Source organism: Bos taurus, chromosome 14 (genome assembly GCF_002263795.3).
Source record: "Bos taurus isolate L1 Dominette 01449 registration number 42190680 breed Hereford chromosome 14, ARS-UCD2.0, whole genome shotgun sequence".
Taxonomy (NCBI): domain Eukaryota; kingdom Metazoa; phylum Chordata; class Mammalia; order Artiodactyla; family Bovidae; genus Bos; species Bos taurus.
In genome coordinates this window covers 4,212,008-4,237,791 of record NC_037341.1, presented here as the reverse complement: position 1 = coordinate 4,237,791, position 25,784 = coordinate 4,212,008, and the positions used below count along the sequence as shown (strand labels likewise).

General features: G+C 55.9%; 1 protein-coding gene across 3 annotated transcripts in view; it reads right to left on the bottom strand.

Moving 5' to 3' along the window:
* COL22A1 (collagen type XXII alpha 1 chain) overlaps positions 1-25,784 on the bottom strand; it is a 224,150-nt gene that overhangs the window by 81,408 nt on the left and 116,958 nt on the right. For all 3 annotated transcript variants that reach the window (XM_002692600.6, XM_025002008.2, XM_059874411.1), the window contains 14 exons: positions 22,684-22,737; positions 22,001-22,054; positions 20,693-20,746; positions 19,709-19,762; positions 14,916-14,960; positions 14,329-14,391; positions 13,843-13,896; positions 10,621-10,662; positions 9,621-9,653; positions 6,567-6,620; positions 5,871-5,924; positions 4,862-4,915; positions 4,161-4,214; positions 2,547-2,600 (listed from right to left, as the gene is read on the bottom strand). In XM_002692600.6, the coding sequence (XP_002692646.3) occupies positions 2,547-2,600; positions 4,161-4,214; positions 4,862-4,915; positions 5,871-5,924; positions 6,567-6,620; positions 9,621-9,653; positions 10,621-10,662; positions 13,843-13,896; positions 14,329-14,391; positions 14,916-14,960; positions 19,709-19,762; positions 20,693-20,746; positions 22,001-22,054; positions 22,684-22,737 (723 nt within the window). The remainder of the gene's footprint in view (positions 1-2,546; positions 2,601-4,160; positions 4,215-4,861; positions 4,916-5,870; positions 5,925-6,566; positions 6,621-9,620; positions 9,654-10,620; positions 10,663-13,842; positions 13,897-14,328; positions 14,392-14,915; positions 14,961-19,708; positions 19,763-20,692; positions 20,747-22,000; positions 22,055-22,683; positions 22,738-25,784) is intronic.

The following is a 25,784-nucleotide window of genomic DNA, read 5'->3' as shown; positions in this document are numbered from 1 at the left end:
TGGAAGACATCCTTCCCTCACAGCCCCCAGGAGGAACCAGCACATCTGACATCTTGATTTAGGGCTTCCCAACGCAGTGAGAATGGTGACACAGCGCGATTCTGTGGTTTAAGGTACCCAATCTGTGATGCTCTCGTTACAGCAGCCTTAGCAAACTATACAGCGTGGAACATGGGCATGGGAGGACACTGTAGTTCTCTGGTCCAACCTTCCGCCCGCGGCAGGAAGCCATCAGGTGTGCTTCTTCCAGGCAGCCCTCCCATTCCTGCTTGGACTCCTTCGAGAGCACAGAGCTCACCACCTCCCCAGGCAGCTCATCTCCTTACTGGGCAGCTCCATTAGATGCTGTCTTTATATTCAGCCAAGACAGTCCTCTCTGAAATCTTCCAGAGGTTTGACTTCAAACTCAGGGCTATGCAGACAACATCCAATTCCTCTTCACACGACAGGCCTTCAGTGATGCGAGCACCACGTGGGGATCCAAAGTGGGGAGAGAGAGAGGGAGCCAGGATCTGATGAGGGAGGGAGCTGGGCTCGGGGTTTGCTCCCGTTTCTGACCACACGCCAGTGCCCCGTGCAGCTCCAGCCTGGACTGCTGCGGAGACCCCGTGGCCACAGGAAGTCCCTCTCCGGGCAGGGCTTTCTTGGGCCTAAGCTGCCACCTGCACCAGGCATTCCGGATGCGGAAGTGAGGGGAGGTACCGTGTCCCACGGAGGGCAAAGCAAAGGATGGAGAGGACCTCTCTCCAGGCACAGGGCAGAATCAGCTTCTGCAAGTCTCAGGCCACCCACTGGACAGTCAGAGAGAAGAGCAGATCCTGCTGTGAGGGATTTTTACCACTTTGTACAGCACCGGAGGGGTAGTCCCCTTGCAAATGCATTCTTCCGCTCATCAGAGCAGAGGTGTCTGGCTCCCTCTAGCGGCTGAATGAGCCAACTGCTGTTACTGTTTCAGTTCAGTTCAGTTCACTAATGAAAGAGAAAGTCGCTCAGTCCTGTCCGACTCTGCTACACCATGTACACTACAGTCCATGGAATTCTCCAGGCCAGAATACTGGAGTGGGTAGCTGTGCCCTCCTCCAGGGGATCTTTCCAAGCCAGGGATCGAACCCAGGTCTCCCACATTGCAGGCGGATTCTTTACCAGCTGAGCCACAAGGGAAGCCCTAAGTTGTGTCTTTTTAAGTCATGACTCTTAGTGACCCCATGGACTGTAGCCCGCCAGGCTCCTCTGTCCATGGGATTCTCCAGGCAAGAATACGCGAGTGGGTTGCCATTCTCTCCTCTGGGGCATCCTCCTGAACCAGGGATCAAAATCGAGTCTCCTACCTGGGAAGCCCCAGACGTTCTCACGTTTGCTCAACTAGTCCTCAACATTCCCTTCTAACCAACCCTCTTCTAAGCCCCTTCTAATTTGTCAGTGCCCGTGTGTCCCAGAATAGAGGCCCATCCTTTACACATGGTAATAATCAAAGCAAACAGATGGCCCAGGTTTCTTTTCTTTTTTTTTTTTTCTCCCTCGCTTAAGGAGATTTTCCACAGGCTGGTCAATTATTTTTCTTCATAACAGATCACTCCTTCTCCAAGGGATGCATTTACAAACAGCCTTCCCATCAAAACGTAAAAGTTTGTATTTACTCCTATTACAACGTTTTGCCAAAATAGAAAAGATAAAATGGTCACACCTTCCAAAGGTCCCAGGTGAAGTGGACCTGAAGGAATTTGCATTGGTAAGTTCAGAGACAGGAGAGCTGGGTAAGGGTTGGCTGCGGAGGACGCATCAGGAGTTGGGGTGGGGTGAGGGGGGGCACTGGGATTTCTGTCTCTGGATGAGAAGCCTCCGCTGGGGGCTCGGGACAGCAAGCCCCTCCCCCCTCACCGCCTGCTCTCTGCCGCACATCAGGGCCTCAGCTCCTCCTCGCCACCCGTGTGGCCCTGCGGTCCGTGTGGGCTCAGTGCGAGCCTGAGACCCGGGCTCCTCAGCCCTGACACTGCTGATGCTCACGGCAGACGGTCTGCACTGAGAAGGGGTGCAGTCCTGTGGGTGTTCAGAATCCCCATCTCCACCCACAAGATGCCAGAAGTCGGAGTAAACATGGGAGACACATGCTAGAATGTGAGGTCAGGACGTGCCGGGGAGCCTGCCCCTCTGCCCTCGGGGTATTGCTGTTTTGGGGGAGGACACCATGTCTCTCTTCTTCCTAATGAATAAAGCTTTTCTCATAGCCTGGGAAGGTTTAATTGCGCATGGGATAGTATGGGGTGGCTATGCTGGAGCACTGAATTGAGAGAAAGGGGGGTTTGGGAGGCAGACAGACCAGCTCTCCGGCTCAGCAGCTATGGGAGGCAGGACACAGAACTTCAGTCTACACCTCTGTTGGGCAGGGCCTCATCTGACCCTGCGTCTGTGGCGAGGATTAGAGGAGCCGACTGCAGAGGAGCCCTCGGCCACCGGGTCCTGAAGTGGGTCTGAGCAGAGCGGGCTCTTTTCCTGCCTCTTAAAAGCTGAGAACCGCCGCGGAGGGTGGAGACCACCCTGCGTCTTACCTTCTCACCACGCTCCCCATCTTTCCCAGGGGGGCCTCTGGAGCCCGGGGGACCCTAGAGACAGAAAGGTGATTGACAAGGTCAAGTTAAAGAGGGCCCAGGGCACTCAGAGAAGAGCGTTGGGCCCCCTCCGGTAAGAGGCTCCTGACTCGTTCTCCACCTCTGACTTATTCCTCCTCCGCTGCCCTCCCACCACCTCCCTGTCCCCCGGGGACCGTCACGCATCCTCGCACATCCTCGCATATCGGAGCTCTAACCACGCGGCCCTGCTTCCCGGCGGCCTGCCCACTGTGGGCTGTGGCTCTCAGAGGGCAGGCAGGGTGTGGCACGGAGGGGACCTCAGGGAGGAGAGGGTGACCCAAGAGCACAGCCTTGGCGTCGGCAACCTGCCCGTGTCGTGAGCGTCCCCCAGAGGCTGACTTTTCGAGGCAAGGCTCAGGGCAGGCATCCCGTGGACGCACCAGCAGGGACGTCAGGAAGAGGACGGGCGGGTAGGGACACGTTCGCGTGGCTGCAGCCGGTCCTGCTGGGGGCTCCGTGGTCCAACGGCAGACGTGCGCCTGGAGCAGCTCCCCCAGGGGTGAAGGAGGTGGGCCGTTTACACACCTGTCGGCCAGGGCTGCTTCTGCTGCTGCTACTGGCCACATGCCATGTGGCTGGACCATAAGGTCTCTTAAGGCCAGAGAAAACCCTCGGGCCAAGGGATGCAGGGCTGGCTCCGGGAAAAGTGTGCTGACACTGCGGGGGGAGGGTCACGTGACACTGGCCAGGGTCTCGTGGTCTCCACAGCAACCACTGACCACGTGACGCAGCCTCCCTGTGCCTCAGTCTCCTCCTGAGTGAAACGGGGCCACTTCTGACAGTCACCTCCCAGGGTCGTGAGGAGTCAGGGAGTGTGAAGGACTTACAACAGTGCCTGGCACACACCTACACCCACATCTGTCCTCTAAGCCGCTGCGATTAGTAACAGAAAAGCTGGTGACAGAACAGGACTGGACTCAACCTGTCTGAGGAGCACAGTTCACCGATGCCCTCCACCGGATGCCACTGGGTGTTGTGTTCCACAATTGAAATAGAAATCAATGTCCAGGGTGGCTCTTAACGCGGGTCACAAGCAGACCCCAGGGCCCCATGGGGTGGCCGCCTCCGCAGGCCAAGCGCAGCGGGGCACGAAGGTGAGCCTACACAGCCCACACGCTCCAGGCTAAAGAGAAAGCTGAGGCCTCAGGAGGCCCCCACAGAGGCCTGGCAGCCAGTGAGCTGCGGCTAGGACCCGGCAACCCGACAGTCAGGGCGTCTCACATTCCTGCAGGTTCATCCTGCTTCTGCCAAGGCCAGTTGTGACGCTGATCCTGCATCAGCACTACTACAGCTTTCTGCCCCCAACAGTTTCCTTCACCACACTGAGGTCTCCTGAGTTACCGAGAGCCTCAGGTTGTAGCTTTGTAGGTATCTTTGCTGGGCCTCAATTTCCCCATCTGTGAAATGGGAGCAGGGATGCCTACACCCTGAGTTCTGTCGTGGAGGATACATGAGTTCACTAGGGGGATGGACACCATGGATCCACAACCAGCGCCGGTGTCCCTGCCCTCCCCACCCACCCCAGTTACTCACCACGCTCCCTGGGGGGCCGCTGGGGCCAGGGGGCCCTACAAGTCCAGGAACTCCCTATAGAGAGGCAGAAGACGGTCAGAAAGCCAAGCAATTGATCACAAGCGGCTCCCCCAGTCTTTCTCCAAACTTGCCTCCTATTCAACTCTCCCTGATTTGCTAAAAATGCTTCTAGATGACATTCCCTCCACAGGAAGGATGACCCTCCTGTCCGGGAGGGTCCAAGCCTCAAAGGAGGTGGATTCCAGCACAGAGAGGGGTGACAGGAGGCCAGGAGGACTCTGGGACAATCCTAAGGCCACGGCATGGAGGCGGCAGGGAGAAGGAGTGGGTATTGAGGGGAGGGCAGAGAAGGTCAGGTGCTGTCAAGCACACGTCTCAGGTGGGGCGTGGCCTCTAGCTTCCGAGCATGGGGGAATGGAAACCCTGAAAATGGAAGAAAATCTGCAGATGTGCACTACGGAGACACGTGCTCTGGTACAATGTAAGTTGATTGTAAGGGTGCGAACAAGCTTTGGAGACGAGCAAGAGGATCTGGTGAGGCGGGTGGACAGGAGCCAGCCCTGGGCCCGGCCAGCCCTCCAGTGTGGACAGCACCTTCCCAGCCCTGTCCGCACACTCAGCGGGGAGCTGGGCGCCCGGGGGCAGGGGTCAGCCCAGCCCCCTCCCATGGGCCCGGGAGGCAGTGGCCAGGAAGAACTCACGGGGCTCCCGGATGCTCCAGGCGCTCCCTGGGCGCCTTCTTGTCCCTTGGCGCCCTGCAAGGGAAACAGAAAGAAGTGAGACACCTCCTGCAATGCCGTTCTCGGTCCTACGCAGCGACGTGGGGGCACTTTGTCATCAGAATCAGGCAACCCAAACGCAAAGGACAGGATTCCCTAGCGACTCAGAGATAAAGATTCCGCCTGCCAATGCAGGAGATGCAGGTTTGATCCCTGGGTCGGGACCCCCTGGAGAAGGAAATGGCAACACACTCCAGTATTCTTGCCTGGAGAATCCCATGGACAGAGGGGCCTGGTGGGCTATAATCCATGGGGTCACAGAGTCGGACATGACGGAGCGACTAAACCACCACGACCAAACTGAAAGGACAGGGAGCAGGTTTATAGGTGCAGAGATCACAGCTCCAGGCCCCCTAAACTTCTTCAGTCTTCACCACCCCCAGGACACAGGCAGCAGCCCCTACCCTTCATCTTGACGTATACGAGGCGCAGAGGGATGGGCCTGCCCAGGTGCAAACAGGCAGCCGGGGGCCCCTGGGATCTGAGCTTGGACAGGCCACTCAGAGCACACGAAACACTGCCCAGCACAGAGCCAGTTAAGAAGCCAATCAAAATACAATCAAAATGCCAACACTCTCTAGGAGTCCTTTAAATTGGCATTGGAGATTTCCTGCACTTGAAAAGCCTCCGAGAGTCAGGACCCCCTGGATTTTAAGAGCTGTCGGGGAGGGAGGGTGCAGCAGGTTACCAGCTCTCCTAAACCCACACTTCAGTGACAGAGAAATGACCTCCTGGGCTCCAGAGGTTGCATTTTGGGGTTTTCTGGGAGAACCTCTCTCCCCAGGCCCTGGACTCAGTCCTAGCAGCGCCTGTTGCGGCGCCCCCTGGTGGACACTCCTAGAATGACAGGGTGGAGGGGCCGGCGAGGGGCGGGAAGAGCTAGCAGGAATTTCTGCTCTGGGAGCCAACGGCGGACAGAGGGCTCTCTTACCGGTGGTCCAGTGGGTCCCCGAGGCCCCAGTTCTCCAGGATGACCTGGCGACCCCTGCAATGAAACAACCCATCAGCAGACGAGGTCACACCCTTGCTCTGGGGAGGCATGAACATGGGCAACGGGAAGGGATTGAGATCCACAAAGAGGAGGGAGGAGGAAGGAGCTACATTCAGCTCAGCAGGGCTCCTGTGTGCAGTTCAGACAGGCCCTTAGGTGTCAGATCTCAGGAAAGCAGACACACAGGGTGAGGGGTGCGGGGGCAGGGTGTGGGGCAGGAATGAGGGGTAGGGGTGTGGACGGGGGTGAGGGGAAGGGTGAGGGGCGGGGTGAGAGGCAGGGGTGAGGGGCGGGGTGAGGGGAAGGGGTGAGGGGCGGGGTGAGAGGCAGGGGTGTGGGGCGGGGTGAGAGGAAGGGGTGTGGGGAGGGGTGCAGGGAGGGGTGAGAGGCAGGGGTGAAGGGAGGGTTAAGGGGCAGAGGTGCAGGCAGGGGTGCGGGGAGGGGTGCAGGGCAAGGTGTGGGGCAGGAATGAGGGGCAGGGGTGCAGGGAGGGGTGAGGGGCGGGGTGTGGGGCAGGGTGCGGGGTGGGGTTCAGGGTGAAGGGAGGGGTAAGGGGCAGGGGTGCGGGCAGAGATGAGGGGAGGGGTGCGGGAGGGGTGCAGGAGGGGTGTGGAGTGCAGAGCAGAGAGCACTCACCGGCTCCCCAGGCACGCCAGGATCGCCCTTCTCTCCCCTGGGCCCTGGTTCTCCCTGTTGGCAGAGAAGCAGAGTAAGGCAGCTGCGCCTGGCTCACCCTCGGGTTGGCCGCACAGACCTTCCAGGCCTGTGTAGGCACCTTGCGCTGGAGAAGCGAGCAGAAGCCGGCACCACCCTGTGCAGTTTCCACACTGCTTTCTCCACCCACGACCTTGCCCCCGAGGTTCCTGCCTGCCCCCCACTGCCCAAGCCCATCCCTGATCCCTGAGTTAGCATCCCCACCGCCTGGGCTGGGGCCCCGCTCCCCCTACACCAGCTGTTGATGGAATGTGCACGCTCCACCGCAGAGGGCCGGGGTTCAGTGAGGACACCCCGACAACGAGGCTTTCAACAGAGGCAAGCTCCTTCCTCCTTCCAGAATCTCCATCTCCCACCAGCTCAGAAGAACACACTCTGGCTCCATTTGTCAGACAATATCCTTATCTCTAGCTTGCTTTCCCCCTAGAAAATTTCCCAAGGCAGGAATTTGCAAAAGCGCTTTGTCTGGTCCTCAAGTCACTGGAGACACGACCCATAAAGATGGAAGGGCTGACGGGATGGAATTGGGGGACACAGAGGGAAGGACCGCTGCGTGCTTTCTGCCAGCGGGGGAAGGGACTATGGGGGTCGGGTCAGGAGAGGGACCCTGACGCTCTCAGACAAGATGCTCCAGGCGTTTCTCCCCAGGGCCTGAGATCCAGGAGCAGACTTCACCATGGGGGTGCTCAGCAAGCGCCCATCAACAGCTGCTGAATGCTGAACGCGGGAGCCTCCTTGTCCTCCACCGCTCCCCGCTGGTGATGCCAGCCCAGGGAGATGCCCGCTCTGGGCTCAACAACTGCAGGCACTGGCCAGGCCTCCCAGAACCCTCTGCAGGCGCAGGGGGTGGGTCAGGCTGCTCTTCCAGGGAGCGGCTTCTGAACCAGTTACAAAGCCCCCGTAAGCTCTCAGCTGTACTGTCTCCCAGCCTGAGACAGCCTGTCACTCCATCCTCCAGACAAGGAACGGGTTCCTGCTCCTGACATCGAATCTGCACACCAGCTAACAGTCCCTGCTCTGCTCCCCACTGTCATCACCATGCTGCCTCGTGGCTTCCCCAGATGGGATCCCCGACATCCCCAGGAGGCTTCTTGTTCCTGCAACAAGAGTTCGGGCTCTCCTTCCAGCCTTCCTCCCCTTTCTAGTCACCTTAATTATGCTGCAAACTTTGTGCATACATGCATGCTAAGTCATTTCAGTCGTGTCCGACTCTTTGTGACCCTGTGGACTATAGCCCGCCAGGCTCCTCTGTCCAAGGGATCTGGTTGCCCCTCCAAATCTCCAGCCCTCGCTGTGTACAGGGACTCAAAGGCAGACCACTGAGGTGAGCAGGGAGAAGTCAGAACAATGGCTTCCAAAACCACCAATACAAACACGGTTACCACGGCAACGAGGCAGCCCCAGAGGAATTCATGCAGTAACCCCCAATGAATCCTTTTTCCCGTGGACACAATTTCCTTGCTTTGCACCTGTAAGTGGCCTCCTGGTTTCTGCAGAGCTCAGACCCTGCAGGAAGGTGTCCCCCTCACCAGGATTCAAAGGGGAGGCTGGGCAGACCTCTGGCCCCTCTCAGTCCCTTCCCGTGAGAACACCTTGGACATCATCTTTTACGGATGGAGCGGTTCCTTTACAGAGAGGCGGGATGTGTAGGTTTGCCGCAAGCTTTAGGGATTCAGGGTGGGCAAAAGGGAGGAGTCCCAGAGGATGAAGGGCTGAGGCATCGTGTAGGGGGATATGGTTCTGGAAGAGGAAGGTGGTGGGCCAGTGTGACAGAGCCTCAAACCTCGGCACCGGCGGGGACAGCGGTTCAGCCAGGGCCTTACGGCCGATAGCTACATCCCGATTCCTGACTCCAGGAAGGCCCTGTGCAAGGTGCTTTGCTCCTCGAACCTCGGGCCATCATCTGTGAGCTGGGCACAGGGCCAGTCAGAGCGATGTCTGCCCTGTGCCCACCACATTCAAGGCTCTCCTGCTTTGTCCCTCTGAGCCCTTCCTTCGAGAGAGAAGACGCAGCCGGAGCCCTGCCTGCTCTCCCCTCAGCATCCTTGGACACTCCTGCAGTCCCCTGCCTCCCCCCACCACCTAGGGACGGCCCCCTTGCCCTCCCTTCCTGCCCGTTCCTCCTCCAAAGCAGCTCAAAGTCCTCCCTCTCTTTCCGTGACGATTTTGGCACTCAGTCTCTCTCTCTCTCTCTGCTCTGTTCTTTTCCATCACATCCAGGATCTCTTTAGCTTCTCAAGTTGTAGTTACTTAATAGCAGCGATGTGGAGAAGGGTCCTCTCCTAAGCCTCTTGGCCAACACACGTGGTGCAGCAGGTCAAGTCCTAACCACAGGAGAACCATGTCCCCAAGAGCGAACCAACAAAGGAGGCGAGCTTGGTGATGTCAGAGACCCTGAACACGCTCGTTTTCACAGAAGCCCCTCGAGAAAGAGGAGGGAAAGGCTCCTGGAGACTGTGGCCACGTTGAGTGTCCTTTTCCATCATGCGCTTCCGTCTTCAGAAAGAGCCACGTGCTCTCCCACCAGCCACCTCCCCAAGCAGGTTCGGTCCCCACTGGCCCCTGAATGGCCCTCTAAGACTTGGCCCCCAAGACCCCCAGGCCGGCCCCCTCTGCCCTTTCACCTTCTGCCGCACACAGGGCTCTGTCCTGCTTGGAACAACCGGCCACCCTGTGCAGTGAGGGGGTCACTTTACCCAAAGAGAGGGGTGGCCTTTACCCTCGGCTACTGGGAGGCCCCGTCCCGGCCCCTGACCCGGGAGGTCCCATCTGCCCCTGGAGCTGGTTGGTCCCTCACCCAGCCCGCTCCCTGCCGGCTGCCAGGACAAGGTCGGGAACCCAGAGGCCTGACAACAGTTGGCAGGTCAGGGCCGAGGGTCAGGACGCAGCCCAGCCCCCTGCCCCCCAGAGCACCCAGGGGCATCGCAAGCCCCGCCAGGGGGCACCGGGCAGCCACAAGGCACCGCCACTACTTACGGGCATTCTCGGGTGTGGTGTGAACAGGGAAGTCTGCAAAGGAGACCACAGAAACAAGACAGACGTAAGTGGACATCAGCAACCTGCCTCGGACAGACCTACCGGTGAATGCAGCTTCAGGGGCTCCTTTAAGGATGATTTTCAATAGAATCGCACATTCCTTTTAAAGTCCTTACCCTCCATATGAGGCCATCCCCTGCCTCAGCTACTAACTGACCAATCCCTACGTGCCCAGACAAGGCCAGTTCCCAGAGCCATGTTCATCTCCCTTTCTGCACCACCCCCCACCCCGAAATTGATTAAAGCATAGAATACCAAGGCTGGAAAGAAACATTCAAGTGAAAAAAAAAAAAAAACATGCAAACCATGCTCACATATTTATATAGCCTTTGTTTTTTTAATTTAGTATTTATTATATATCCGAAACTACACAATGTACCTTACATGTTTCAGTCAATTTTCACTACAAATGTACAAGACACAGCTCCGTATTTTTTTTTTTTTTTCTTAACAGATGAGAAGATGGAGTCTTCTTCACACTAAATAACATGTTTAAGATCACAATGCTGGTGAGCAGCACAGCTGGGATTCAAACCCACTCTTTTCTTCTGGCTTCAAAGCCCCTGCTCTTTACTCACGCCTGAACCCCAACTCATAATGCCCACCCTGGGACCTGCAGAGGGTGGAGGTGTGAGTCACGGGTGTATACCCACGTTGCAGTCTCACCCTGGACAAGCTGCTTCCTGCCTCTGACCTCATGCCCACAGGCAGCAGGTGGGCATGGGCGCCAAGTGTCTAGCCAGTGTTCTGACCAGCGATAACCGTGCGGCCGAATAAACTAAATCAATAAGCACAAGGTGGTTCTTACAGAAGCTCATGCACTTTCTGGATCACGAGACCCAGGGATGGGTCTGGCTATGGGCAGACTCCCTTAAAAAGATGTTTACAACTATGTGGTTGGTGTGCAGGAGGAGAAAGGATTAGAAGCAGAGTGACTTACAGTGCCAGGTAATCCAGGGGGCCCTGGTGGGCCCACTTCCCCCTAGATGAAGAAATGGAAACAGCAGTAAAGATTCCACCTGCCAATCCAGAAGATGTAAGAGACGCAGGTTTGATCCCTGGGTCGGGAAGATCCCCTGGAGGAGGGCATGGCAACCCACTCCAGTATCCCTGCCTGGAGAATCCCATGGATAGAGGAGCCTGATGGGCTACAGCCCATGGGGTCGCAAAGAGTTGGACACGACCGAGCGACTCACACACAGAGCCCTGCTTATCCTGGGATACCGTTCCTAAGAAGACAGACTCACCCAGTCTGCCTCTACTGCAACTGATAGATATATAGATCCAAGCTATAAAATATTTCAAACACACCAGAACTCTGCTCTGAGAAACATCTATGCGGCCACGTGTAGCTGTAGGTCGTTTATACCACTTATTCCATGGCGCACACGGAGACAAAGTGACCCGTGATCCATCCTCCGCTGACAACACTGACGTGGTTTCCCACCTGCTACAGCCAACGTCCCCACACTCTGTCCTGAAGCCAAAGCTTGAGCCCCCTGAGAGGCTCCTCTGGACCCTGCCCTCTCCCGAGGGCTCAGGCTCTTCTCAGCGGCCTGAGGGGCGAGTGTTACATGACAGGCTTGGGAATCGACTCACCTGAGCTTAAAACCTAACTCCACCATTTTATACATTATTTTACTTCTGTTGGCGTGTTTTCCTGTGTGCAAAATAACGATGATGGTACACACAGCTCACAGCGTCCTCTGGGGACTGAGTGAGACCTTCAGCGGGGTCCCAATGAGGAGGAAATTATTATTCCATTTGCCTCGAGGAAAAGAGGCTACTGGGCTGCTCCATCAGGAGGAACGGCCCCCAAAGCCCTTCATTCCATGTGAGTCACAATGGTATTGGGACATGGATATCTCTGCCCACGTGTATCCTAGCAGCCCCGGGTCCCCAAGTGGTTATTAGTGGACAAATGAATGAATAAAGCTGACTGAGAGATGGGCTAGGCTTCTCTTATTAATAGTGACAACAATAAGATGATAATGAAAGCAGTTACATGATAAACCATAATGGAAAAGAATATCTTTAAAAATGTCTACATGTGTGTAACTGAGTTACTCTGCTGTACAGCAGAGATTGGCACCATATTGTAATCAACTATACTTTGATTAAAAAAATTTTTAAGTGGTGACATTGTCTTCTATGCTTGTTTCTACAGTTATACAGGATTTAATCCCAGGTTTCAGCTCACTTTCCTACATGCATTAATTCCCTTCATCACCACCAAAATGCCTGGAACTTCATGTGTACCCCCATTCCATGGAAGAGCAAACTGAAGCGTAGCCACACTCGGGCCCCTGCCCAAAGTCACACAGACAGCAGCTGGTGCAGCCTGGTGGCAAACTCTGAGCCCAAGCCCGTAACTACTGCGAGGCATTCCCCTGACCACGTTGCAGAAGCTCCAGAGAGAACACAGCACCCTTTCTAGTGCCGAGTTCCAGAACCAATCTCAACCAAACCATCCAAGTTCAGTGTTTCCCCGTGCAATGCACGTGCGATCAAGCTCTGTCTGTTGTGCCTGAGTCTTTGTCACGCTATGGACTGTAGCCCACCAGGCTCCTCTGTCCATGGGATTCTCCAGGCAAGGACACTGGAGTGGGCTGCCATGCCCTCCTCCAGGGGATCTTCCCGACCCAGTGATTGAACCCACGTCTTCAGCACTGGCACGCAGGTTCTTTACCATTAGCATGACAGTGCAAGGTATGAACAGACATAAACAAGAAGAGGGTTGGAGGAGAGATGTGTCTCCAACCCCGAAGTCCTCAAGACCACCTTTCTGGAAGAGCCTTGCCCGCCCTGAAGGCTGTGGGGTGAACACAGGACCATGAGCTGGCGGGGCAGAGCCCAGGAGCTCTCTGACTTGAGGAAAGATGCTCGCCTAGAGAAGGGTCTCTGAGATCTGGAGTCAGTGGGGCTGGCGGGGGCTCCCATTCCCGCTTCTCTGCAGTTTAAGTGTCTCAGCCCCAGCTGACGCAATCCTCTCAGAGATGCCCTGGGGTCAAATGCTTCAGTGCCGGGTTGGGAGGAGGTAGACCAGACTACTGAGGAAGGGACACCCAGGCACGGCCAGCAGGGGGCAGTGTTGCTTCAATGTCATTTTTTTTTCAAACGCAGAATTGTCTATGATGACATATTCCTCTAGAGGCAAAGAAAAGCAGGCCAGATTTTTCGGAATCGTGAATGCGACTCTGCCGTGGCCCCGGCAATTCTGCCAAAGCAATAAAAGGGGCTTAATGGCCTCGCCGAGTCCTCTGCATCTTGGAAATGAGTTTCTCAAATAGAAATTGCTTTTCTGAGAAGTCCAGGAGAGCAGTGGGCCTGAACGGCTTATCCACCAAAGCCCTTTCCATTGCAGGATCTCTATTTATAGATCGCAGGTCCGTTCAGAACAAAGACCTCAGCCCTCAGCCTGGGAGCGGGGATGGGGGCTGCTGAGCAGGATGGTGGGCAGGAAAGCGGGACACGGGAGGGTGCAGAGCTCAAACTGGGAGAACCAGGTGGCCCCCTGGGCAGCAGAGGGGGGATCGCAGGGCCCCGCTGGGCATGTGAGGCTGCCCAGGCTCCCCTGGGCCAGGCCGGTGTGCCATGTCGACCCGCTCGGAGCCTGGACGCTGGGCCTGAACTGCAGTCAGGTATCGACTCCCACCACCCTCCATCCACACAGCCCTGGGCCGGTAGCCTGGCCCTTCCATGCCTCAATCTCACCTATAAACGGGGTGGGGGGTGTCACTGATAATCTGGCCCACCTCCGGATGCCACCAGGATCACCCAAGTCACTATGTGTGCCGTGCTCGCTACGACGACCCCGGCCCGTGGCGGGTCCCACCTCCCTGGCGCTGGTTCCTGGAGGCCCACGGTTCTCAGGCTCCACCACTTTATACGAGAGACTCAGGCACCCACGGATTTCAGTTATCCACAGGGCTCCTGGAACCAACTGCCCGTGGATGCCAGCCTACACAGGCAGCTCTGCTTTCGGGCCAGCAAGGGAGACTCCAGGATCAGATGGGATGCCCAGGACCACAGCAGGGAAAACCAGGACTGCCACCCAGGCCACCGCTGCAACTCCAAGCACGCACTCCCTCCACGTGAACGACGGACAGGCGGTTGTGCGACACGGGGTACTGACGCCCCGGACAAGGGCAGCGGCTCCTACCTTTACACCTTGGTCGCCTTTCAGTCCCGGAAGCCCCAGGGCACCTTTCTCTCCCTACAGAGAAAAGATAAAAACCAGGAGACATTAGAACGCAACTGAGTGTAACTGCTGCCTCTTCCAGGTGAGAGCAAGGGGGGACCCTGGGCAAAATACAGTTTCGTCTCCCCAGCCTGCCCTGCCATGGGGAGGATCGAGTTCAAGGGATGTTGGTTGTGCAAAGGGGCAAGTGCTCCATTCGGCACCCGACAGCTGACGTCCCTGGTCATTCCCACAAATTTCATCTAAGCTGCTCCACCCTCCTTTCCAGATGGACCCCTTGGCCACCGCCCCTTCGTCCCAGCGCGTGGCCCACGGTGGCCCGATCCCCTGACTTTCCTCTTCCTAGACACTGGGGAAAATGCTCCAACCCCAGCCCGGGTCAGCCCGTGCCCGAACGCGCAAACCAGGGCTGGGGGCGCTCTCCTCAGGCGCGGCGCACGGCCTCACCTGGTCGCCTTTCTCTCCCCTCGCACCTGGGAGTCCCGGGAAGCCTGGGAGCCCTGCCTCTCCCTGTGGAAAGAACACAGCGCCGTCATCAGTGGGCTCTCAGGAGGGAGGCTGCCCCAGACCTCTGCAGGAGCAGGGCAACATGGAAACAAAGCAGCGGAGAGAGGGGGATCCTAGACGGTGCTCTGGGGCGGCCCCAGGCGCGGGCCCACTCTGCAGCCCCTCGCCCGGGAGCCCTTACTTCCCCTCTCATTGTCTGACTCCTCATTCCTCTGGGTCAGCCACAACGTCACCTCCGGGCCACGTCTCCTGACATTCCCTGAGCCTGAGTGAGGGGCCTCCTGGGACCCCTTTGGTCACCTGCAGGCACCACTCACTGAACCTGCTCAACTGCTCTTGGCTGACGGTGGTGACCCTGGTACCCAGTACAGCAAGGGGTGCACAGGACGTGCTGACGGTCACAGGGCAAAGAGACGAAGGCACACAGGCGTGCTGTGAGCTCCAGGGAGACAAGCGATACAGGCGCAGCGGATACCAACAAACGCACACATTGGATGAACAAACGAAAAATGAATGAATGAACAGACCTTTTCTCCAGGTCGGCCAGCCAGGCCCTGCTCCCCAACTTCACCCTGCAGATAGAATAACAGACACCCCGTCACTTACCACACACGTTTGCAGAGACGGCTGTCACCCCCAGGTGGTCCCGCAGACTCAGAGCACCTGGCACCCACACCCTCGATGCTCACACAAGCAGCACAGGCCCTGAAGCCCCAAGTGCTGAGCGTTTCTGGAGGGAGGCTTCCACACTCCCCACATGGTCTTGCACGCACGCTCAGTTGTGTCCAGCTCTTTGCGACCCCATGGACTGTCGCCCACCAGGCTCCTCTGTCCATGGGGTTCTCCAGGCAAGAATCCTGGAGTGAGTTGTCATTCCTTCCTGCGGGGATCTTCCCAACCCAGGGATCGAACCCGGGTCTCCTGCATCTCCAGCATCGGTTGGCAGATTCTTTACCACTAGGGCCACCCGGGAAGCCCCACCCTGGCTTGACCTTCCCTCAAAAGAAACGGTTTCTGGAGCTGCCCTGATGGGAGTTTACACAGGTTGGATCCAGTGATTCTGACTCTAATCACAGTCTAGAGCCACAGGGAGTCCTGGAGCCGCCCCGACTCTGAGCTCTGCTCCCTTCCAGGGGGATCTCAGACCCCCAGCTGGGTCCAGTGGTGGAGAAGCTGTTGATGAACTTGTCCGAGCTGACCAAGCAGCCCACAGTTGTTCAGACTCCTTGGTAAAACACAGGCAGCTGGGGGTGGAGGAACTCACGGGCAGGAGAGAGATCCATTTCCCCTCCCATGGTGTGTTGCTATAGGCAAGTCTCAGGTAAAATGCTGCTTAAACATCTAAACTTATATTACGTTGGAAAGCAAGCCCTCAGCAGGGCTTCCGGTCGCGTGGATGAAGTCGTGTCCTCTGGCATCAGGTTTCTGACCAGCGTTCCCTGGTCCTGCTGAAGTGGGGGGCAGGGGGTACAGGACCAGAGGGGCCCACTCTCTGACCCCACCCGGCTGCTACGCTCAGCAGGTCCCTGTAAGTCACTGAGGCAAAGAGGCCTGTGGTGGGAGGAGTGGGGAGGGACTGCAATTTCTAACCAGCCATGTGTCTTCAGAAACACTAACTTCTTGAATGCCAGTTTCTAACATCATTATGCATGGACACATAGTCACTTCAGTCACGTCTTGACTCTTTGCGACCCCATGGACTTTAGTCCTCCAGGCTCCTCTTTCCAGGGGATTCTCCTGGCAAGAATACTGGCATGGGTTGCCATTCTCTTCCCCAGGGGGTCTTCCCGACCCAGGGACCGAACCCAGGTCTCCTGTATTGCAGGGAGATTCTTTACCGTCTGAGCCACCAGGGAAGCTAAGTATGGTCCTTATTAAAATCTTTATGTAGATTTCCATAAGGAAATTTGGTTTTCTGGTAAGTGGACACATGAATGAATGAATGAGTGGTTATGCAAACACATAAAGGTTTCCCCTGCAGCTATGCCAGACTCCAGTGGTAGTGAAGTCTATACCGCATGTTGAGAGAGACAGAGGAAAAGAAAGTAAAGAAACTAAAAGCACTATTCAGCATGAAGCACACATTTCATCCTGCAGTTCTGGTGCCACTAGGGCCACTGGTGCCTGAGTCGGTGCATATAGAAATTCTAGATGCGCTCCGCTTCTCCCATCAATCCCCAGTGTTCACAAGCACCATTAGAAACAGCTGCTCTTACTGGATCTGTGCAAACACTTGCTACACAAATTGTCACTTTAAATCTGCTAGGACAGGACAACCTTTACAGTTGGAAAGGCGCTGGGTGGGGGTGGTGCTGAGGTTGGGTAGCAAGCATTTTGAAGGCCTCCTGAAGTGCCTCCTGAATCCGTGCTGTGAATCCTAAGCCAGAGCAGGACCCACGAAGGGCTGGGCGGCTCCTGAGCCCAAGAGGGCGATGCACCTGCTCATCCCGCAGCTGGTCTGTTCCGAGTGGGCTTGAGACCCGTGGTCCAGGATGCACCCACGACCTTCTTCAGAGATACTTACCTTACGAGGCGTGATGTCAAAATAAAGCAACAGACCTCCTGCCCTGTCTCCTTCACAGCTACAAAGGATGTTCTAAGAGCAACGTAACTGTGGAAATTCAGTTTCCAACTTCCTAGAGAAAATTTTTAAATGCACTGCACTACACTAGAAATCGTACAAAAACGGCAGACGAGCTGTGGTTACGGACCTCTCCGAAACTTTCAGTCACTGGGGGCGAGCATAAATACTGAACACGTAGCTGGAAAGACTAAAGACAACGCCGAGGGCACCTCAAATTCACCCCAATACTTCAGATCGTCCACACAAAGAACTCGATGGGAACAGGTTCTTCTGAAGACTGTTTAATTGAATGTGGGAATTTACACACTGTAAGCTCAGAAGGATGAGCCAACTCACACATGTGAGGAAACACAGCTCAAACAGGTCTGGCTGACCCCACAAATCCCCCATAAAATCCAAGGAGGATCTATGGAAACACAGCTCACAGGTCTGGCTGAGTCCATAGAATCCCAGCAGTCAAAAATGAAATATTATAGTGAGCTATGCAAATGCTTTAAGTTATTTCTGGAAGATGATCGAATTTCAGCCTATCAATCAAAAACAGGAACGTGGCCTTTGGTGTTTAAAAGACCACATGATTTACCCCACAGCAATGGAGGGACAAAACGCAGCCAGTTACATATCATTACATTTCAATCACAGATATTTTTTAAAAACAGGAATGTTGAGTCCTAAAAGATGGAGATGCTGTGCTTGTAAGCAACAGTGAGCTGGCCCACGGAGCCCTGAGGAATCCGGGGCGCAGGGGCTCCTAGCGGATGCTTTCCCCAGGGAGTCCACTGGGCATCCTGGAGAGGGCGGGCACGTGGTAACCCACATGTGTTCTGCTCCATTTTAATTTGGTCTAAATTGTGGCTCTGCTGGTAAAGAACCTGCCTGCAACGAGGGAGACCCGAGTTTGATCCCCAGGTTGAGAACATCCCCTGGAGAAGGGAAAAGCTACCCACTCCAGCATTCTGGTCTAGAGAATTCCATGGATTGTATCGTCCATGGAATCGCAAAACGTCAAACACGACTGAGCGACTTTCACTAAAGAATGATCACTTCTTGAAAAAGCGAGGCCACAAGGAACCAAGGGTCCAGGGATTTGCCCATCAGCCTTCACTGGCCAGCGAGGTGACCCAGGTCCTGCCTCCCGGGACAGCAGGGTCACCACTGGGCCAAGTACAGACCATACCTGTGCCCTTTCTGGGCTGTGAGTTATCAGTCGGCCACCAGTGAGCCCTGACTGAGTGCCTGCAGGTGCCTGCTGTGGGCTGGGGCTGGAGGGTGGTCACCAAGAGCCAGTCACAGCCCTTAACTAGCTCTTACCCTGACAGAGTGTGAGGGAGAGCGCCTCCGCGTGAGTGTCTGTCTGGACACAGGCCCCTCCAGAAGCACAGGCGCCTGCAAACGTACACACCATGTGCACACACACACACACACCCCTCACACACACACACACACGACAAACAGACCCACACACCATGTACATACCCACACACACCCCCCTCACATGCACACACACACCCCCCTCACATGCACACACACACACACACACACACCCCTCACATGCACACACATATACTGCATACACACACACGACATACAGACCCACACACCATGTACACACACACACACACACCCCTCACATACACACACAACGTACAGACCCACACACCATGCACACACACACACACCCCTCACATGCATACACATACACTGCATACACACACACACACACATGACATACAGACCCACACACCATGTGCACACCCACAACACACACACCTCTCACACACACACAACATACAGACCCACACCATGCACACACACATACACACCCCTCACACACACAGATACATGACATACAGACCCACACACCATGTACACACCCACAACACACACACACCTCACATACAGACACATCCCACATACACACACCCACACCACACAGACACACACCATGTACACACACACACACACCACATACTCACATAACATACAGACACACCCACATGACATAGACACACCAGACACACACACTGTGTACACACACACCTCACATACACACACACACTGCATACACACACCCACAGCACACACAGATGCCCACACCATATACACACCCACACACACCATATACCCATGTACATACCCACTCACACACCATATACACACCCAGAGCACATACGGACAGTCACCCAAATCCAGCACTTGGGCCCCTTCCACAGGAGGTGCCCCCTCTGCATGGCACGTAGGTTGCCTCCGCCGCCTCCATGTATCCAGTCTCCACACGTCTGCACCCCTGGAAGCCCCAGGCTTCCTTCCTTCTGGAGGGGTCAGGTGTGAAGGGACACTGAGGCAGGGAAAGCTCAGGGGACAGGATGGGCAGGGACTGACCCCCTGGCCCCTCACCCCCCAAGACGGGCTGGTTAGCAAGGCTGTCCCTCTTCCTGAGGCCAAGGCTCTCCCGTGGGGATGGGGTCCTTTCCTCCAGCTGCAGGGCCCCCTGCCTCCAGGAACTCCCTGCTCCTCTCCCTGGGCGTGCCGTGGTGTGGCTCTCAGCGGTCGTCAGTCCAGGGTGTCACCACTGACCCCAACCTGCCCCTGCCTTTCAAACAGCCCCTGTGCGATGGCCCTGGCTGTTCCTTGCCTGACCCCAGCCTACAAGGCTCTGACAGTGGGGGTTCACACAGAGCCTCAAACACACCACTTAGAATAACAGGCGCGAGAGGAGGATGTCAGAGTCCTTACCCGCGGGCCGCGCTGTCCGGGCAGACCGTCCTCCCCTCTGTCTCCTGGGTCTCCCTGCAAGGAAGGCGGAGGAGAGTCAACAGCAGGAGCCGGGAGTGGAGGGAAGCAACTGAGGACCAGCTCCAGGCTGGAAGCAGGAAAGCTACTCGGACCCGGGTGCTACTGAGCTCCTTTAATTCTGTGAGACCGCAGTGGTCCAAAACAGCAGCTCCAACCACCTCCTAGATTCACCGGCTCTGCTTTTGATTTACAGACTCAAGTGAGCGGGAATGAGGGATTCAGAGCAGGGGAGACCCTGCCTAAGTGCTTTTGAGACGACAAAATACTTGGTCAGCCCTTATCTTTTGTTTTTAAAGAGAGGAGAATGGAGAATATTTACATGACATGTTCTTAAAGTAAGTTACATCCGTATGTATTCTGTATTCTGTCATGAAAAAGTGGAGCTTCTAAGTCTGCCTACTGAAAGGGATGGTGAAAACGCCTGTAACATCCAGAAGTTGCCTTCCAAGGACTGTTGACATTCATCCTTGAGCTTCTGTATCTTTGCCATGAAAAGGTGAGGTTCACTTGTTAAACTGTTGGCTGTATGGGTTTTTAATTATCCCTCTGAAGTGAGTAAACTGTGAACTTGCTTCCCAATTTTATGACAGTTAACCTCTGACTCCTCTTAATGATCTTACTGTAATGAGCCCCAGAATATTTTTAAGTTGAAGTCTCTTATTATGTAAGAGTCTCTGAAAAGGCTTCCTCCTTACAAATAAAATAGATGCATATCTCTAACAGAATAATTTAAAAGTCTTCCATCTCCAAATCCTCAACCAGTTACCTAGGTAGGAATAACGGGCTCACCCATATCTGACCTTGAATATTAAACATTTCCGAGCCCTGCATGACTCAGGATCCAAACGTGATCCACAGCTGGAGCACCCAACCATCAAAGAGCTCTCTGGCTTCTGGGTTCTGGGTTCCCTCACTCATACCAACCTTGGGTCCTGGCAGGCCTGGGGGTCCATTCGGCCCATCCTTTCCAGGCGGTCCCTGGGCAGAGAGGGAAAAAACAGACCAACATAAAAGGCCCGGTCAGGGCAGCACTGCGCTGAACTGCTTCCAGCCAGGAGCGGATTCTGCAGCCAGAGCTGGCCGGGTGGTGCCTGACACATGCGGGACCGCTCCTGGGTGCCAGCTCTCAGGTGCGGTCACTGTCGTAAACTGTTAGTGGGTGAAACCGTGGGGATTGGTGTTCAGGAACATCTGTGGATGGCAGCTAAGCATGCGCTCCAAGCTTGGACAGGCTCCCCTGAGAATGGGCCTCACAACACTGGACCTCACGTCCAGAGCCTTCACTGTGGTACCCGGAGCTCGACAGAGCCCAGCATGCCAGCATCCAGCCATCACATCTCAGCATCCCGGGGCCTCCACCTACAGCCGCCTGTGGATCCAGCGCCCAGTGACAGGGGGACAACTGCCCGTGCTGCCCAGACTGACTTTTCCCTCAGTCACCCTTTCTCCAATGTCCCGAGCCCCCACCAGTAGTGCGGGTTCCACTGGCTTCTGTAGCCACAGCCTTTCCCCACCCATTGGCCCCACCAGACAAGCAGCAGTAAGGAAATTCCTTCTGGACGAGCAGAGGCCTCCTGAGGGCCATCACCTCTGACACCCATCATGGTCACATGGTCTCAGGGGCCCAAGGCCACTCTATCACCCATCACCCTGCCCTGAAGAGCTGCTGGCCGAGAGGCAGGAGACACCCAGCTGGAATCTGCACCCTGCTTGTGCGGACGTTAAGGTTTGATGATCTCCACCCTCAGGACCTAAAAGGATTGAGAAGGCCTGGCTCCCTGGATCCTGCTGACTGGGAGAGAGGAAACAGCAGGCACAGAGGCAGGGCCGCCCTGCCACGTCCTGGACCGAGCCTCGCGTCTCCGCGCCCATTACTTCCATGACCCCCTGGTGGTGTCTCCACAGACGAGAAGCCACGCTTCCAACAGCCAAGGGCTGTCAACTGTGCCTCGGGGTTACAGAGCACAGGCAGTGGCCTGAGGAGTGGGCGCCTTGATCCGCAGCCTGGCTGGGACCCTCGGGGCGAGGCCCTCAAGAGACAGCATGCAGCAGGCACCATGGAAGGGAGGAGAAGGAGGCAGGGTGCCAGGGCCCTGGTCCCCCCAAAAAGAAGGGAAGAGCACAGAGCGTCACCCACCGGGAAGCAGCCTGGGCGGCCAGCGGAAGGGCCAGCCCCTCCCACGTGGAAGGGTAGGAGAGGGGAGAGCGGGGAGGGGCGCCCCGGTCACTCACCGCCTGCCCAGGGGGCCCAGGCTTTCCCGGGAAGCCGATCTCTCCAGGCAGACCCTGCCAAGGGGAACCACAGGGGAACCATTAGTCTGACCTCTTCCGAGCACTGGCTCCCTTCTCCAGGCGCTTTTGCTGGCAGGAGCCCGGATCTTTAGCTCTGACGAGGGCACCCAGGGTGGACACCCCTCGGGGGCATCTGGCCGTCTGTGGTGTGGACCACGGTGAACAGAGGGGTCAACACACCTCCCAGGCTGGCCAGCGCAGGGCTCGGCTGGGCTGCAGTCGGGGCCACCAGCACCTTCACTCTCCACTGGTGGGATGGGTGGAAGGAACCACCTCTCTCTTCCCCCCACCGTCCACTCTGCCCACAGGTACCTTCCCAGCTGCTCCTGAACTGGGGGAGGAGAGCCAACCCACACACTGCTGAAAAACCCTGGGAAGGACGACCCCACGCTTCCTGCACACTCTCTAGGAGCAGCCACGAACATGCTGAATGAGCTCAGGAGCTATCTCCAGTCTAACGGGCTCCAAAGCTAGCTGTGGGCAGGGCCCTCCTTGTTCATGCCTTTGCTCTGCTCTTGGACAAAGAGCCAACGGATGGCTCCACACGACGATGTCCCTGTCTCCCGGGGCCATGAAACCTCCATCTAAGTGCCCTGGGAAGAGAAAGTCAAAACCAGTCTCACCGGGGGGCCTCCGGGTCCAGGGGGGCCTGGGACGCCAGGTGGTCCTGGGGGGCCCTGAAAAGAAAGAGGGGGGCCTGGGTGACAAACGTGCGTGGAGCAGCCTCCCGGTGGCACTGTCCTTCGAGAGGGAGAGGGATGGGGACACAAGAGATGGGGGTGGGGGTGGGGCTTCAGTTTTATTGCAATACCTTATTTTTTTTTTAAACAAAAAGGAACAAAAGCAGAAAGAAAAGATCTGAAGTAAAACTTACACCATGATAACATGTCTGCTATCTGGGTGATGGGCATGTAACTGGTATAGTATCTATTCTGATATTTATTGAGAATATTTGTGCATTTAAAATAAATGTGTCTGTGTGTGAATACACACACACGGAGTTAACCCATTAACAAAAATTTCCTAGAACAGCGGTACCCAAGCATTATTCAGCATCGGATCACCTGGGGTGAACAGACAGATCCGTTAAACAGCAGCTCTCACCACGACACAGTTTCCAGGAGACGCACCTCTGGCCCTTCTTTGTCCAGGTGTCTCTCCACACATGCCCTCCCTCCCATCTCCATCTTTCTGAAACGTTCTGCAATTCCCCCGGCAGAAGTAACCGCTGCGTCCCCCACGCTGAAGGCCAGTGTGACGGTGCTCACGTGACTCACAGGCCCTTGAAGGCAGAGTTCCCCCCTCGTCCCCCGCCCCGCACCTCTTATCGCACAGCGACAAGCCCAGGGCTTGCAACAGAGCAGATGTTCACTCAATGTTTGAAGCCAACTTGATTGCAAACAGCTGGGGAGAGGGCTGTGCACTCAGAGAAGAGCGTCCCATCCCCACTAGAGGGAGGTAAACTCTAAAAAATGGCCATGGTTGCCGCTGCTGCGGACACTTCCCTTTTCTCCCGCTGGGGGCACTGCTGAGTCAACGACGGGCAGCGAAGAAGACGTGAACGGAACAGAACTTCCTGCTTGGCACCTGGACCTGGTTTTCCGCGTGGCTCACTGAGTGCTGGAGAGCCTTTGGGGGGTAGCGTCTACTTTTACTGGGAGACATCTGCTTGGACCTGGAGCAACTGAGTGGCCAGGCCGCGCTGGACAGGGGACTGGGCAGGTACGATGGAGGCACCAAAAGTGGCTGGTGACCTCACTTCTCTCCACGTCTGCTCCAGCTCAGCTCTGCTCACCTCCAGGCAAAGCAGCAGTCCTGCAGGTGGCACTCCCAGGACCCACCTCTCCCTGACCTCTGAGGTTCTCACAGTGACCTCAGCCCCGCAGAGCTCATCCGAGGCCCCTTCCCACCACACGCAACTCTCCCTCTAACAGCAAACCAGACACACCTGGCTTCCATCCCTCCTGTGACGCGACACCCCCTGGAGTACCCTGGCCTCTTTCAAAGTAGCCGCTCCAGGAAACGGGCCTCCTGACCAGTTCGTTAGTCCGAACCCGTCCCCCCTTCCTCCTCCACGTCCTGCAGAAGTCCCTGTGGGCTGACGACTGCTTGTCTCAGGCTCACAGCCTGTGTGAGTGGGCTGAGTTTTAGTGATCCTCTACTATAAACTAATGGAGAAGGCAAAGGCAACCCACTGCAGTATTCTTGCCTGGAGAACCCCATGGACGGAGGAGCCTGGCGGGCTCCCTGCGGGTCTCAAAGAGTTGGACATGACTGAGCAACTGAACAACTAGAAATTAAACCTCCTTATTTGACAATATGGAAAACTGAGGCCCAGAGAAGCTAAGGGCCCCACCTGAGGTCACACAGCCCTCACGTGCAGTGGATCCTGAATCTGCCACAGAACCACCTGGAAAGCTCGTTGTAAAACCAGGTTACCAGTTCCCTTGACGGCACTCTTAGAGGCTGGTGGGGGGCTGGGATGACAGAGAGAACAAATGGAGCAAGTGAAGGGTCCATTCTGGGGACTGGAAGCCCTGGTGATGAAATCATTGTGCCTGTACCTGAGGGGCCATCCTGGCTGGGGCTGGTCAAGGAAGGCCCTGCAGCAGGGGCCACATCTAAGCTGAGAGCTGAGGAAGTCCAGAAAAGGAAGAACACTAGGTTCAGGGCCTGAGAACAGGCAGACCTCCATGTGTTGCCAGGACTGACAGTCAGTGTGAAGGAGTGGAATGGGGTTGTGGGGTGGGAGACAGGGCTCCAGGAAGCGGGGGGACACAGTGGTGGGAGGGGGAGCTGCTGGGAAGTGCCCGGGACCTGGCTTTAGCAGTGGAGAAGCAACACAAGAGCCGGTCTGACTTGGCTGGAATAGCATTTGGAAGGAGAAGTTGACAAAACTCGATAGCAGGTCGGGTGTGTGGAACGAAGGGGCAAGAGACTGGAGTCACCAGAACGAAGGGACCCGTGATGGCGCCCTGCGCTGCGGTGGGGATGCAGCGGGGTGAGTGTGTCCGGGTGGAGCAGACACCGGCTGAGAGTTCTTGGCGAGTGTTTGAGGCACCCGGCAGAGGTGCCTGGGAGCTCGGGGAGTGGAGGCTGCAGGATTAAATATAGAGGCAGAGGGTGATGATAAAACCAGGAGGGGCCTCATGCCAGCCGATGAACGAAGGTGTGTGAAACCAACTCAGCTCACGCTCTTCTCTTTTTATCATCAATGTGAAAATGCTACTCGCTCAGTCGTGCCCAACTCTTTGAGAACCCATGGACTGTAGCCCTCCAGGTTCCTCTGTCCATGGGACTCTCTAGGCGAGAATACAGGAGTGACATGCCATTCTTTTCTCTGAGGGATTGTCCCAACCTAGGGATAAAACCCTGGGTTCTAGGGTTCTATAGAATCTAGACACAGATTCTTTACCATCTGAGCCACCAGGGAAGCCAATATCTAAATAACCAATTCACCTAATTATTAAAGAGAGTGACAAATTAGCCAATAGATCTAAATGTTAACAACAAAATCCCTGTTTTAATTATTATGAATAAAAACAACTGAGTAATGACTCTATCAATTAACCAATAAGTCTAATTATTATTAATGGGATGTTTTATCCTTCTTGATACGATGGTCACTACACACCGACATGCTCAGTGATTGCAGTGGTGACGTGTAAATAACCAATTAACCTAATTAGCATTAATGATAACAGAAAAGCAAATAACTATTCCT